Source organism: Orbicella faveolata, unplaced genomic scaffold (genome assembly GCF_042242905.1).
Source record: "Orbicella faveolata isolate gen_17 unplaced genomic scaffold, um_ofav_v1 contig_34, whole genome shotgun sequence".
NCBI classification, from domain to species: domain Eukaryota; kingdom Metazoa; phylum Cnidaria; class Anthozoa; order Scleractinia; family Merulinidae; genus Orbicella; species Orbicella faveolata.
This window is the reverse complement of record NW_028301563.1, coordinates 8797012-8810396: the sequence shown is the minus strand read 5'-3', so window position 1 is coordinate 8810396 and position 13385 is coordinate 8797012. Positions and strand designations below refer to the sequence as shown.

Genomic DNA, 13385 nt, shown 5'->3' with positions numbered 1-13385 from the left:
ATCTGTCAATATTTTAATAGAGAAACCATAATTTCCGTATGAAAAAATTAAACGAACAATCTGATCGACCTGCTTCAGATGGCGTTTTACCACTAAAGCGTTTGGGAATTCTGTCGCCGAAGAATCCTGACTTTTGTTGAACGTTTCAATTTCCATCTGTAATTGTAACAAGCATTATAAAAATCAAATAAACGTTGCATCAAATTCTGGGTAGTATAAAAACAACAACTAAACATCAGTTTGAAAATGTGTATTTTATTTGCTCGATAGATGCTCCATGGCATTCATTCTTACAACATTTTATCGACTGTACTTACACTGTTGTATTCTCAATGCATAGAGTTTGTATTGAGCTTGCACACTCGTGATAGCGTCTGCACAGTGGCTGCAGAAACACAAACGAACAGACGAGGAATATTTTTACTCACATTTTCGTATCTCAGCGTAGTATTCTACACTACAATCACGAAAACTGTGAACGCTATAAACATTTCTATCAATATAACTGAAAATAAAGTCGATTGGAACAGTTATCGGGGCAAAACAAGTGCAAAATACTCACGTCTTCGATACGACGGCTAGTCGGGCGAAATGGCGTCCTCGACGAGATGAGGACGGCAGAGAGATTAGGCGAGAGTTCTCGTGCGCATGCCCGGTTGAATCAATTTACTTCCGGTAGCCGTCCTAGCTCGTCCCGTGCTGGTATCTTAAGGTGCCTATTGTTCTTACCACTCGAACATAAAATTCATATCTTCTCGCCACCGTGTAATATCATCTATGCATCCCTTGTTAAGGATTTTTTTCCGTTTTTTTTTCTTCCCACATGATTTCGCTCCCACATTTTTTCCCTGAAACTATCCTTTACTGTAATGAGAAGTTCTAGAATTTGAATACCACAGCAAGTTAAATGTGATTGAAAAATAGCTGCTAAGACATCTATCAAGCCCATGACAAAAGACTTCCTGGTCAAAGCTTACACTTTCTAGTTTCCAGACAGCACTTGTTCCCTTAAAATAATCCAAAATTATCCCTTGTCCAATGCTAATGACTGATTCTTTGTTCCCAAAAATCGTCTAGAGTCTTCAACACGCAAAGAACGAGAAAGATAAAGATTATAAAGAACTATTAGTTTAGCTAAACATGTTATCAAGATTGAAAAAATTGTGATCATTATGCGACCAGTGTTTGTTTTCACAGTTTGACATCGTCATTATTAAAAGAGGTTATATTTCTATTTAAGGAAGACTCGCCAAAAGGGTTCTTAAAGAAACATAATTGTATGCGCAAACAAATTTACTAAAGAGCAGTTCTTAGAAGGATTAATTACCTAACAGATGTCTTTTGTCCGCCCACCACCGTGCATGTTACTCAAGCTAACTAACTATTCTCTCAAAGAAACCACGTTCTATTTCCGCTTTGTGAACAGTGCGAGACAAGTATGCTAAACAAAAGTTCGTTGAAGTTTAATTTGAAAAAAGATATAAAAATTGCTCGATATATGTACAACACTAACCATAATTCGTTTGTTCTGTGACCTAAGCTAATCCCGCAATTATCGAAGAAACGTTTACTCAAGAATTAATGTTTACGTGCCCATCTATACGGAAAATAACGTAGCTGTTCCAGAAGAGAAGTTTTCTCGGTCCGAAAGTTGAAGCGTTCAATTCAAGGAAGAAGCTTTCCAGGGAAATGGAATCGACTGCATGTCGCTAGTTATAATCCCGTAAATATGAAAAAAACCGAAAAAAAAAGAAAAACGTTTTACTCAAAAACATTATGAGTACTAATGGACGCTCATATGAGCGGTAACCAATCAGGAGCCGAGAAAGACACTAGGCTATTGTTTGGAGAACAATGGACGCTATTGTTTTCCACATCCAAGATGGCCGCCACAAATTTCAGCCAATCAGGAGCCGAATTAAGAACAATGGATGCTATTGTTTTCCAAATCCAAGATGGCCGCCACAAATTTCAGCCAATCAGGAGCCGAATTAAGAATTCAAGATGGCGGCGCCCACGAAAGTCGGCCATGTTGGAAAACAGGCCACCAGCCTCGACGGAGGACTGGGATCGGTCTCACGGATTTCCATGGCGACACAAATCACGCCAGGGTCACGCAAAAAATGTCATGCAACTTCAAAATCGATACTTACAGTGTCCTGTGGTCCTAAACGACAGAGGTCCATCCAACAAGCGGCCATGATGGAGACTCAGAGACTTGTGTCCGAGGCACTTATATACCTTTCTATTCGTTCCAAAGCATCCTGGGACGCTGACCTCATCGGGAACCAATCCTAGACTTGCCCCACTCCCTTCACAGTCGAAGGGGTAAAAATAGGGGTAAGGGGGTACTCCCCGTTCCAAAGCATCCTGGGCTGATGACCTCATCGGGAACCAATCTTAGACTTGCCCCACTCCCTTCGCAGTCGAAGGGGTAAAAATTGGGGTAAGGGGGTACTCCCCATTCCAAATCCTAGATTTGTCCCACTCCCTTCTCGCCCAAAGGGGTAAAATAGGGATAAGGGGGTACTCCCTCTTAGTCTGCTATTTAAAACCTTCACACGTTTTGAAAAGGACCAAAACAAAGTTTGTTGACTCACGAAATGGAAGTTAGAAGAAGTCGAAGACTACTAGGATTGACCCCGAAGTAGATGAGTTCAAGGACAAATGTTTCATCTGTCAAGGCGACCTTGTCATTGACTCTTTGACTCGATGTAGTGCGAAAACTTATTGCTGTGGAAAATTTTTGCACAAGAGATGTTTGCAACAGGAGTTACAATACTCAGATAAGTGCGGACATTGCAAAACCTCAAATCCTCGGGGGAATGAAGATGAGGCACAACTTTCACCTTGGGAGGAGGTGGTACGAGAGAGGATTACCAACGCAACGAATGCCATCAATAGGTATCGGCGAGGGGGACGGCCTTATCATATTCACAATCGTAATATTGTTTCGTGGAGGACCTTGCCGTACCATGCGAATCTTTCCATCTGATTTGAATTTTATACAAGACTCACCATCTTCGTGCAGCAAAGGGGAAACGCTACCCTGTACATCCATGCCTATGTCAACTTGCCGTGGATGACCATTACTCAATCAATAAGACAGACGGTGTATGAAATGTTCAGTAGAAACATCCCAACGGAAGTAATGCTCTGCGTACGCGAAGTAAAGCTTAGGTTATTGTTCCTGTCGTGGCTGCACTACGACGCTGAGGATGAAGTGATTATCAACAGATTAACTCTTCAGTCATCTTTTTCACCCCCCCCCCCCCCCCCCCCCATTTACCCTGAAGACACAGCTTGGGTGTAACGTGTAACTTTTATTGTGACTCAAAAAACTCGTAAAACAAAACAAAAACAAAAACAGAGTCTGAGTCTTTATAACGTTTATTGAATAATGATAATAAAAATAATAACATGAGCTCCGAAAGAGAATTGGTTACAATTTTTAACTCTTTAACTCTTGACCGTCGGTATTCCACAAAGTGTTGGGAACTAAACTCGTTTCCAGTTTCACAGACTTTTGGTCCCTGGCCCCAGAACGCACGATATTCTGCCCTAGTTTTCTTTGCTTTTGGTCATGAAGTCTTTGCCTGATCCGTTCCTTATTCTTGGCATAGTAACTTCTCCAATACTCGTTGATCCGTTCCCTGTTGTTTTTACAGTATTGTCTTCGATAATTTCTGATTTGCTCCTTGTTCTGTTGACAATAGGCTCTCTGGCTGCTGGCGAGTCGTTCCTTGTTGTTTTCATACCATCTTTTACGACGGGTTTTTAGAATCCCGACGTTCTCTACACGATATCTCTTTTGTTGGGCCAGGATTCGTTGTTTGTTCTTGGCATAATATTTTGTGGTAGGCCTTTTTACAGACAACCCTCTGGTCATTCCCTGACAGCTGATTGGAGCAATTCATCTTGCATGTGTGGCGTCTTACAAATAATGACTAAAACCCTGGAATCACACACTCTTATAAGAGTCACATGGCTAATTCAGGTCTTAACCTCTTCTTCTACTTCCTCTTCGTCATCATCGTCGGGGAGTAACTTCTTCCGCATTAGTCTGTTTAGCAGGAATTTTCATTTTGCCACTGCCGACTCGGCCGCTTCGTCAAAATCCATGTCGTCTTCCTCAATAAAGCGTCGAAGAGTCTTCATGACTTTACGGTGTATTGCGTCGTGTTTGATACGGTGAGTCCATTTTAGACGCTCTAAGTAAGTCCTTCGTAGCCTTCTTCTACTTACAGGTAATAGGACGTTGAAAGCAGCATTTTCGGCATAGCTTTGGGATTTTCCCTTACCCAGGAACTGCTGGACTTCTTTCAGGTAGATTTCTTTGACGTCTTCCCCGACGTTTTGACGTAGCGGACTCCACGGATCTGGTCATCGTCGTCCGCTTCTTCTTCCTCTTCGGAGCTGCTACTATCCTCATCTTCTTCCTGTTCCTCTTCAGGCTCCTCTTCATCCACTTCTTCTTCCTCTTCAACGTTCTCGTCATTGTTATCTTCCACGGGGCCAAAAATATCTGTTGAACGGTCATCCATGATTCTCGTCGACCTTCACCCAAGACAACGTACTTCAAATGAACCGAGTCGATTAATCTGATGTTTAATATACCATTTTGGGCAATGATCAGACATCCTCTCTCTTTCTTCGATGCCAGCGTGGGTATCCTTCGTGCGTCATGAGGTGACTAAACACGCGTTTCCTGTCATCACTGGCGGGATGTAAATCCAGGACCGTGTACCCAAACGGTCGTTCGGTCACTTTTTGATACGCGTCCATCATGTCTTGCCAGCAAGTGGGAAAAGCTTGAAGCAGTAAATTCTTCATCCCTAATTGATCTCTTGGATTTTTGAAGGCTACGATGTAGTGGGCGTTCCTGGAAATACTCTTGGCGTATTTCCCTGGTGGAAACATGTCTTGGCACAAGTACAACACGGTGATATTTTGATGATGAGAGTGTTTTGTGAATAAGTCTAGCAACGCTTTGTCCTCACCTCCCTCTGCCATCAGATCGTCCAGTACGAGTAATCCACCCTTCGGAAACCATGACATGAGATGGTCTGACTCTGGAATCCCTTCGTGAAATTGCACACCAGCGTCTTCCATGTCTCTAAATCCGTCTTGCCACGCCCCGTAGCAATAATGAATCGTAGTGGGAGGGTTTACAAACAATTCTTCCAAGTGATCCAAGAGTAACGATTCGGTAAAACAAGTCTTGCCACAACCAGAAGGGCCCACGATCAAAATACTGGAGGGTGTCTTGAACCGAAACGCTTCTCCCATTTCTATTCTACTAGGGATCCCATGGTGCTTTTCGGTAGGAAATGTGATATTTGGGACATCTCGTGTCTTTTCTGATCCACTGCTTTGACAACTATGTTTTTCGTGACGAATTCTACTGTCTGCACGTGAGAATAGTCTGACAATATCGACAATAAAGGGACATGACTCCTTGCTAGTTTGACTCAAAATGAATTGAGGCAGTTAATGCCTTAGTTTAATACATGATTAATGATCGAGTTGACGAATGTGGTGGAGGTGGTGGCGCTGGTGGTGGTGGTGGTGGTGGCGGCGGTGGTGGCGGTGGTGGTGGTGGTGATGGTGAATGTGGTGGTGGTGCAGGTAATGGATGTGGTGATGGTGAATGTGGTGGTGGTGCAGGTAATGGATGTGGTGGTGGTGAATGTGGTGGATGTGGTGGTTATGGTGAATGTGGTGGTGGTGGGGTTGGTGGTGGTGGGGTTGGTGGTGGTGGTGGTGTAGGTAATGGATGTGGCTGTGGTGGTGAATGTGGTGGATGTGGCGGTGGTGGTGGTGGCGGTGGTGGTGAATGTGGTTTTGGTGGCGGTGTAGGTGGTGGTGGTGGATGCAGTGGAGGTGGTGTAGGTAATGGGTGTGGCTGTGGTAGACGTGGCTGAGGTGGTGAATGTGGCGGTGGTGGCGGTGGTGGTGAATATGGTTTTGGTGGCGGTGGTAAATGTGGTGGTGGTGTAGGTGGTGGTGGTAGCGGTGGTAAATGTGGTGGTGGTGTAGGTGGTGGTGGTGTAGGTGGGGTGGTGTAGGTGGTGGTGGTGGTGGATGCAGTGGTGGTGGTGTAGGTGGTGGATGTGGTGGTGGTGGTGGTGGTGAATGTGGTGGATGTGGCGGTGGTGGTGGTGGTGAATGTGGTGGTGTTGGTAAATGTGGTGGTGGTGTAGGTGGTGGTGGTGGTGGTGTAGGTGGTGGATGTGGCTGTGATGGTGATTGTGGTGGATGCGGCGGTGGTGGTACATGTGGTGGTGATATAGGAGGTGGTGGTGAATGTGGTGGTTGTGATGGTGCATGTGGTGGTGGTGGTGAATGTGACGCTGGTAGTAAATGTGGTGGTGGTGGCGGTGGAGGTGGATGTGGTGGGAAATGTGGTGGTGTTGGTAAATGTGGTGGTGGTGTAGGTGGTGGATGTGGCTGTGATGGTGATTGTGGTGGATGCGGCGGTGGTAGTACATGTGGTGGTGAATGTGGTGGTTGTGATGGTGCATGTGGTGGTGGTGGTGAATGTGACGCTGGTAGTAAATGTGGTGGTGGTGGCGGTGGAGGTGGATGTGGTGGGAAATGTGGTGGTGTTGGTAAATGTGGTGGTGGTGTAGGTGGTGGATGTGGCTGTGATGGTGATTGTGGTGGATGCGGCGGTGGTAGTACATGTGGTGGTGATATAGGAGGTGGTGGTTGTGATGGTGCATGTGGTGGTGGTGGTGAATGTTGCGCTGGTAGTGAATGTGGTGGTGGTGACGGTGGTGGCGGTGGTGGTGAATGTGGTGGTGGTGTAGGTGGTGGTGGCGGTGGATGTGGTGGCGGTGGATGTGGTGGCGGTGGTGGTGAATGTGGTGGTGGTGGTGTAGGTGGTGGTGGTGCATGTGGTGGTGGTGGCGGCGGTCGTGGTGGATGTGGTGGTGGTAAATGTGGTGGTGGTGTAGGTAGTGGTGGTGGTGGTAAATGTGGTGGTAGTGGATGAGGTGGTGGTGCTGGTGTCGTAAAAGATGGTATGAAAACAACAAGGAAGGACTCGCCAGCAGCCAGAGAGCCTATTGTCAACAGAACAAGGAGCAAATCAGAAATTATCGAAGACAATACTGTAAAAACAACAGGGAACGGATCAACGAGTATTGGAGAAGTTACTATGCCAAGAATAAGGAACGGATCAGGCAAAGACTTCATGACCAAAAGCAAAGAAAACTAGGGCAGAATATCGTGCGTTCTGGGGCCAGGGACCAAAAGTCTGTGAAACTGGAAACGAGTTTAGTTCCCAACACTTTGTGGAATACCGACGGTCAAGAGTTAAAGAGTTAAAAATTGTAACCAATTCTCTTTCGGAGCTCATGTTATTATTTTTATTATCATTATTCAATAAACGTTATAAAGACTCAGACTCTGTTTTTGTTTTTGTTTTGTTTTACGAGTTTTTTGAGTCACAATAAAAGTTACACGTTACACCCAAGCTGTGTCTTCAGGGTAAATGGGGGGGGGGGGGGGGGGTGAAAAAGATGACTGAAGAGTTAATCTGTTGATAATCACTTCATCCTCAGCGTCGTAGTGCAGCCACGACAGGAACAATAACCTAAGCTTTACTTCGCGTACGCAGAGCATTACTTCCGTTGGGATGTTTCTACTGAACATTTCATACACCGTCTGTCTTATTGATTGAGTAATGGTCATCCACGGCAAGTTGACATAGGCATGGATGTACAGGGTAGCGTTTCCCCTTTGCTGCACGAAGATGGTGAGTCTTGTATAAAATTCAAATCAGATGGAAAGATTCGCATGGTACGGCAAGGTCCTCCACGAAACAATATTACGATTGTGAATATGATAAGGCCGTCCCCCTCGCCGATACCTATTGATGGCATTCGTTGCGTTGGTAATCCTCTCTCGTACCACCTCCTCCCAAGGTGAAAGTTGTGCCTCATCTTCATTCCCCCGAGGATTTGAGGTTTTGCAATGTCCGCACTTATCTGAGTATTGTAACTCCTGTTGCAAACATCTCTTGTGCAAAAATTTTCCACAGCAATAAGTTTTCGCACTACATCGAGTCAAAGAGTCAATGACAAGGTCGCCTTGACAGATGAAACATTTGTCCTTGAACTCATCTACTTCGGGGTCAATCCTAGTAGTCTTCGACTCCTTCTAACTTCCATTTCGTGAGTCAACAAACTTTGTTTTGGTCCTTTTCAAAACGTGTGAAGGTTTTAAATAGCAGACTAAGAGGGAGTACCCCCTTATCCCTATTTTACCCCTTTGGGCGAGAAGGGAGTGGGACAAATCTAGGATTTGGAATGGGGAGTACCCCCTTACCCCAATTTTTACCCCTTCGACTGCGAAGGGAGTGGGGCAAGTCTAAGATTGGTTCCCGATGAGGTCATCAGCCCAGGATGCTTTGGAACGGGGAGTACCCCCTTACCCCTATTTTTACCCCTTCGACTGTGAAGGGAGTGGGGCAAGTCTAGGATTGGTTCCCAATGAGGTCAGCGTCCCAGGATGCTTTGGAACGAATAGAAAGGTATATAAGTGCCTCGGACACAAGTCTCTGAGTCTCCATCATGGCCGCTTGTTGGATGGACCTCTGTCGTTTAGGACCACAGGACACTGTAAGTATCGATTTTGAAGTTGCATGACATTTTTTGCGTGACCCTGGCGTGATTTGTGTCGCCATGGAAATCCGTGAGACCGATCCCAGTCCTCCGTCGAGGCTGGTGGCCTGTTTTCCAACATGGCCGACTTTCGTGGGCGCCGCCATCTTGAATTCTTAATTCGGCTCCTGATTGGCTGAAATTTGTGGCGGCCATCTTGGATTTGGAAAACAATAGCATCCATTGTTCTTAATTCGGCTCCTGATTGGCTGAAATTTGTGGCGGCCATCTTGGATGTGGAAAACAATAGCGTCCATTGTTCTCCAAACAATAGCCTAGTGTCTTTCTCGGCTCCTGATTGGTTACCGCTCATATGAGCGTGCATTACTACTATTATGTTAACATCTACACGGAAAATAAAGCACCTGCTCCAGTAGAGAAGTGTTCTCCTTCCTGAGAGTTGAGGAGCTTGTAAAATGAAAAGATTAAACCTTTGGAGAAACTAAAATATCTGCTCGTCCTTGATCATTAGATATTGATCAACTTTGTTCTCTAGACGAGGAGCTGCGATTTGTATTTTATTTATTTATTTATTTATTTATTTATTTCTTTTTTCTTTTTTCGGACGTTAGCGTTAAATCCTCAATAACGATCAGCGCTATTTTTCTCCACATGTTTGAAATACTTATTAAGTAAGCATTCTGGTTAAGCGGTTTTACGAAGATGACTACGGTAAGTGAAAATACAACTGCTGATATGCACGCGCTTTCTCCCAACTGCTAAATGCGAAAATGTATGGAAACTACTTGGGCGAATAGCAAGGTTAAGTAAAAATATGTTAAAAAACGTTTGCGCGTTGGCCAAATTTGAAAGAGATTTATGAAATTTTTATTTCACCACGCTTCACAAAGCATGCTTTACGAAGCCTTTACGAAGGTCTCTAATGCTAATTTCATACTTTTCTATGGTTGTCGAAGGAGACGACAAAAGCTTTTAACGATAATGCATTCAAAAGTCAATAATAGTTATAATTTATAATCACTCTGCATCATTTAAGACTATTGTTTTTTGCCCAACACGTCCGCTCATGTTCAGACTTGCAGCATCTTCCGCAGGAAGAATATTGTTGTATGTTCTTAGGAGGTACAATACCTAGAAAAACTGACCAATTACAACTTCGACGCAAATCACTTTACCTGCCGTAGAAAATGAGCCAACGAAGAAGATAAGGAACAAGGACGGAACATCCCACGTGCAAAATGCCATTCCGTTGACCAATGGAATAAAACCTTCGAAATGCAATTTGTTTACAACCAGCGACGACTAACTGGGAGATATATTAGAAATAATACCAAGATATAAACATTTTAGTCGTGTGTTGTTTGAATATTTAATGATACGTCGGTTTTTTTACTAGCATTTTATGCTAAGGGAAATTTTGATTATTTTGGCAGGTTGTCAGGAAGTTAAAAAGTAGGCAAACAACTCCATAGCAACTAGTTTCTTAAAATTTATCCGACATGATTCAGTTTTAACTTTGTCAATCGAACTGAGGCACTCTTGAAAGGGTTCCGCTAGGTTGGGTAAATTTGAAATGCCAAATGTTAACTAAGATAACATTTTTATCTTTCTTCAAACACAAAAATACACTTGTATTTCGAATTTACGATTCGAATGTCACACAGCTCTGAATTAAGTGCGTGCTCTGGGGTATTGTTTTGACTTGTTTCTTAATATGTTGTGTATTTTGGAGAGCTCACTAGAAAGCTAAGGAAGATAATTAAATATTATGACGTAGTGGATATAAAGATGTTTTAATTTGACTTCCTCCCCAGATGGCGATCGGCTTTTATTTTGCAGCATGAAATTACACCTATTCTAAAATTCCTAAAAATGCAAACGGACTATCTTGGTTTTTGTAGCTTCACTGCAAATTTACTCATCGTTATTTTACATATTAATATTAAATGCGGTTTACATTTTTAAATGTGTTTATATTGAGTGATCTACTGACGTAGTCAAACAGACGTTAAAAATATTTTCATACCAGCTAAATAGCCTAAGTTACTCTAAGGAGTATACGATATACATATTGGTCTTAGCTTTTCTTTTTGGAAATTGCGGTCACTTTGACTTCCCGTTAGACAGTTTTCCACACAAGATTGGAAACATGATCACGTCTTTGAAATTAATATCTATGTTGCTTTTTTTTTTCCTAATGGTTCATGCTGAAGTTGGCACGTTTTATAAATATAAGGCTTTATAGATATTGAATTCGTATCCGAGTACGCTTTGAGATCTTTGAAAACATGTCCAGACATGCGTTTTAATACCAGTCAAGAAATGTTTTTTCCAGTGAAATGTTTTTCAAGGTGGAGCTCGCATTAAGGCAAATAAACATTTTAATGTGTTCTATATCTCAGCCTAGACCTACAATAACATGTATTCAGGCTAAAATAAGCATATATGCCAAGTTTGGATGTACTATCAAAGGAAATGTTTTCCCACGAACTAAAAGGGTGAAGGCAGTTTTTATAAAAGGTAAATAATAACAATACATCGAGTAAAGATATGAATTTTTCCCGAATCTGTAGGGGACATAATAAGAAACAAGACACCGAAGCAGAGGTAATGTTTCAGCGATCACAAGCTTTCGACACTGCCACAGTGTCTTTGTCAAGTGAATATGGTGGGAATATATTTGTCATGTAAGCTTGAGTGAACCAAGTCACGTGCCAAAACATCTCTGTATAGGGCCGGAAGTTCAAATCGACCGTCTCGATTGGACTGGCACAGAATTTCCGAGGCCTCATAAATTCTTCTTCTGATCAAGTTGTTTTCTTCTCTTGCTATGACAGTCGACTTATTATCCTCTAACTTGTGGTCTGTTTCCCTAAGGTGCTCTCCAAAGGCGGAAAGTGTCAATCTAGTAGTGTTACAACGTTTCTTTAAACGGACCGTGCATGGGTAAAAGGGTCGGGCGGTTTCCCAGCATAGATCTTTTTACAATCAGCACACACTAATTTGTGGATGACGCCAAACTTCCTTCCATCGGTTGTGGGATCTTTAGAATGTACAAGCTGTGATCGGAGAGTATTGAAGGGAACATTGTAGGTGTTTGTACCGTGCAGCCAGGGAGCAGCGGGTACAGGTTAACAGCAACGCACCCCGAGTGTCCCTCTCCCCCATGTACAAAGTGTATCGGAGAAAATCTCTCGCGCCTTCCGCAAGGCAAACATGTACTTTGACCCTTTCATGCTTGATTTTGCTCCAAAAAAGCCGTTTTTATTACCGTTATTTTTTTAATTAATTTTTTTTTGGCATGCAATGTTGCTAAATTGCACTAAATTTTGCTAGGAATTCAATATTTTACATTTCATCTAGATTTTCGACTATTTTCCACAGTCTAATGAGCAATGTTTTACTTTAGCGCATGCGCATAAGCCATTATTTTGCTGATGCGTTGCGAGTTTTGTCCTGCCTCCTTTTCCTTCACTTTTTCTCTCTCTTTCTTTTTTCACTATCTTCTACTCTTTACTTCCTTTCTATCAGCTGGAAAAGAATTTGTACTGACAAATGAGACATTGATCAATTATGGAGGTAATGGCCAATTTCACCAGCAATAAACCAATTTCGATATATTAAAATTCAGCCCAACACAATAGACCTCAGCACGATGTTCTGGGCAATAAACCTCACAAACTCTGTAGTTATTCCCTTGAGCCTCGTACTAGTACTGAGGTCTATTGTTTTTGGCTGAATTTTAACATATCGAAATTGGTCTATTTTGCATCAATGATTGAACATTTGTTTTTCCAGTAGCTCTGTCAGCATTTAGTCGATTTTCAAAATGGACACACGTGTAGAAAGCTCTGTCTCTCTTGAGTTTGTTATTTATCAGAGCAATCTGCTGACATAGAAATTGATGACGTCACAATTAGTTCTTTGTCTACCTTTCCAAATGTTGTCTGGGGACAACACTGGCCGCGAAAGGGTTAACTTGCGGTACGATTTTTATTCAATTACTTTTTTATTATTATTTTCAAATTTTTAACGATCTTTTTTTTTTCAGGTGAATATTACATTTCGAGATCATTTTAGCTCAGATCCTTCTAAGTCAGTTTTGATGATTTTCTGACTGTAAGAAAACAGGTACGCAATGCGCACAAGTATATTAAGATCAGTGGTGGTTCTTGTAATCTGATTGGTTCTCAGTTGTGCGATTTAGTCACGAATCACATTAATTTTACCCTTAATGGCATCTTTTCCCAGCCCAAAACTAGAAACTAGTAGCACTTGAAAACGCGGGAGAAGCAAGTAAGATGCGTTCGCTTATACACATAGAGTCAAAGGAATGAACTACTCGATACAAAGGTGTCCAAGTAAAAAAGCTTATCTACACACATGCACGTATCGCTGGGATATCTGTCAAGGAAGTTTTAAACCTTTAAGGGTGTTCATTAAAACCCTGGGACGTGTGCACAGCGGATTACTTCATATCCATTCACAGTTTTTGTGTACAACAGTTATGACTTCTCTCTGCTAGGGTTGGGGAATGCAATTAATATTGTGGCATAGTTCACAAGAATTCATCCAGCCGACCACAACACTGCAAATTGGTTTCATAAAACACAATAAAGCACCACCTTACTTTCTTGCTCGGACTGTTCAATGATATTTCGATTTTCACTTTTTCAGAGCTATCTTCGTTGTTCCTGACATTTTCGCCGTAATGTACCAAGAATTGTCGAGGAAAAGGTTGTTGTTATTCATCGT

The 13385-nt window shown here is 42.6% G+C and overlaps 1 protein-coding gene and 1 long non-coding RNA gene across 2 annotated transcripts; both read right to left on the bottom strand.

The window, feature by feature from the left end:
- Positions 1 to 235: 235 nt before the first annotated feature.
- Positions 236 to 1111, bottom strand: LOC149104609 (uncharacterized). The gene is made up of 2 exons (XR_016201270.1): positions 563 to 1111; positions 236 to 385 (listed from the first exon to the last, which is right to left on the bottom strand). It is a non-coding gene; the product is annotated as an uncharacterized LOC149104609 (long non-coding RNA).
- A 3006-nt stretch (positions 1112 to 4117) lies between these two features.
- LOC149104608 (uncharacterized) lies at positions 4118 to 5399 on the bottom strand. The gene has a single exon (XM_089270985.1). It carries the CDS (start codon positions 5287 to 5289, stop codon positions 4633 to 4635), a length of 657 nt encoding a protein of 218 aa, XP_089127111.1. The 5' UTR covers positions 5290 to 5399; the 3' UTR covers positions 4118 to 4632.
- Positions 5400 to 13385: the final 7986 nt, after the last annotated feature.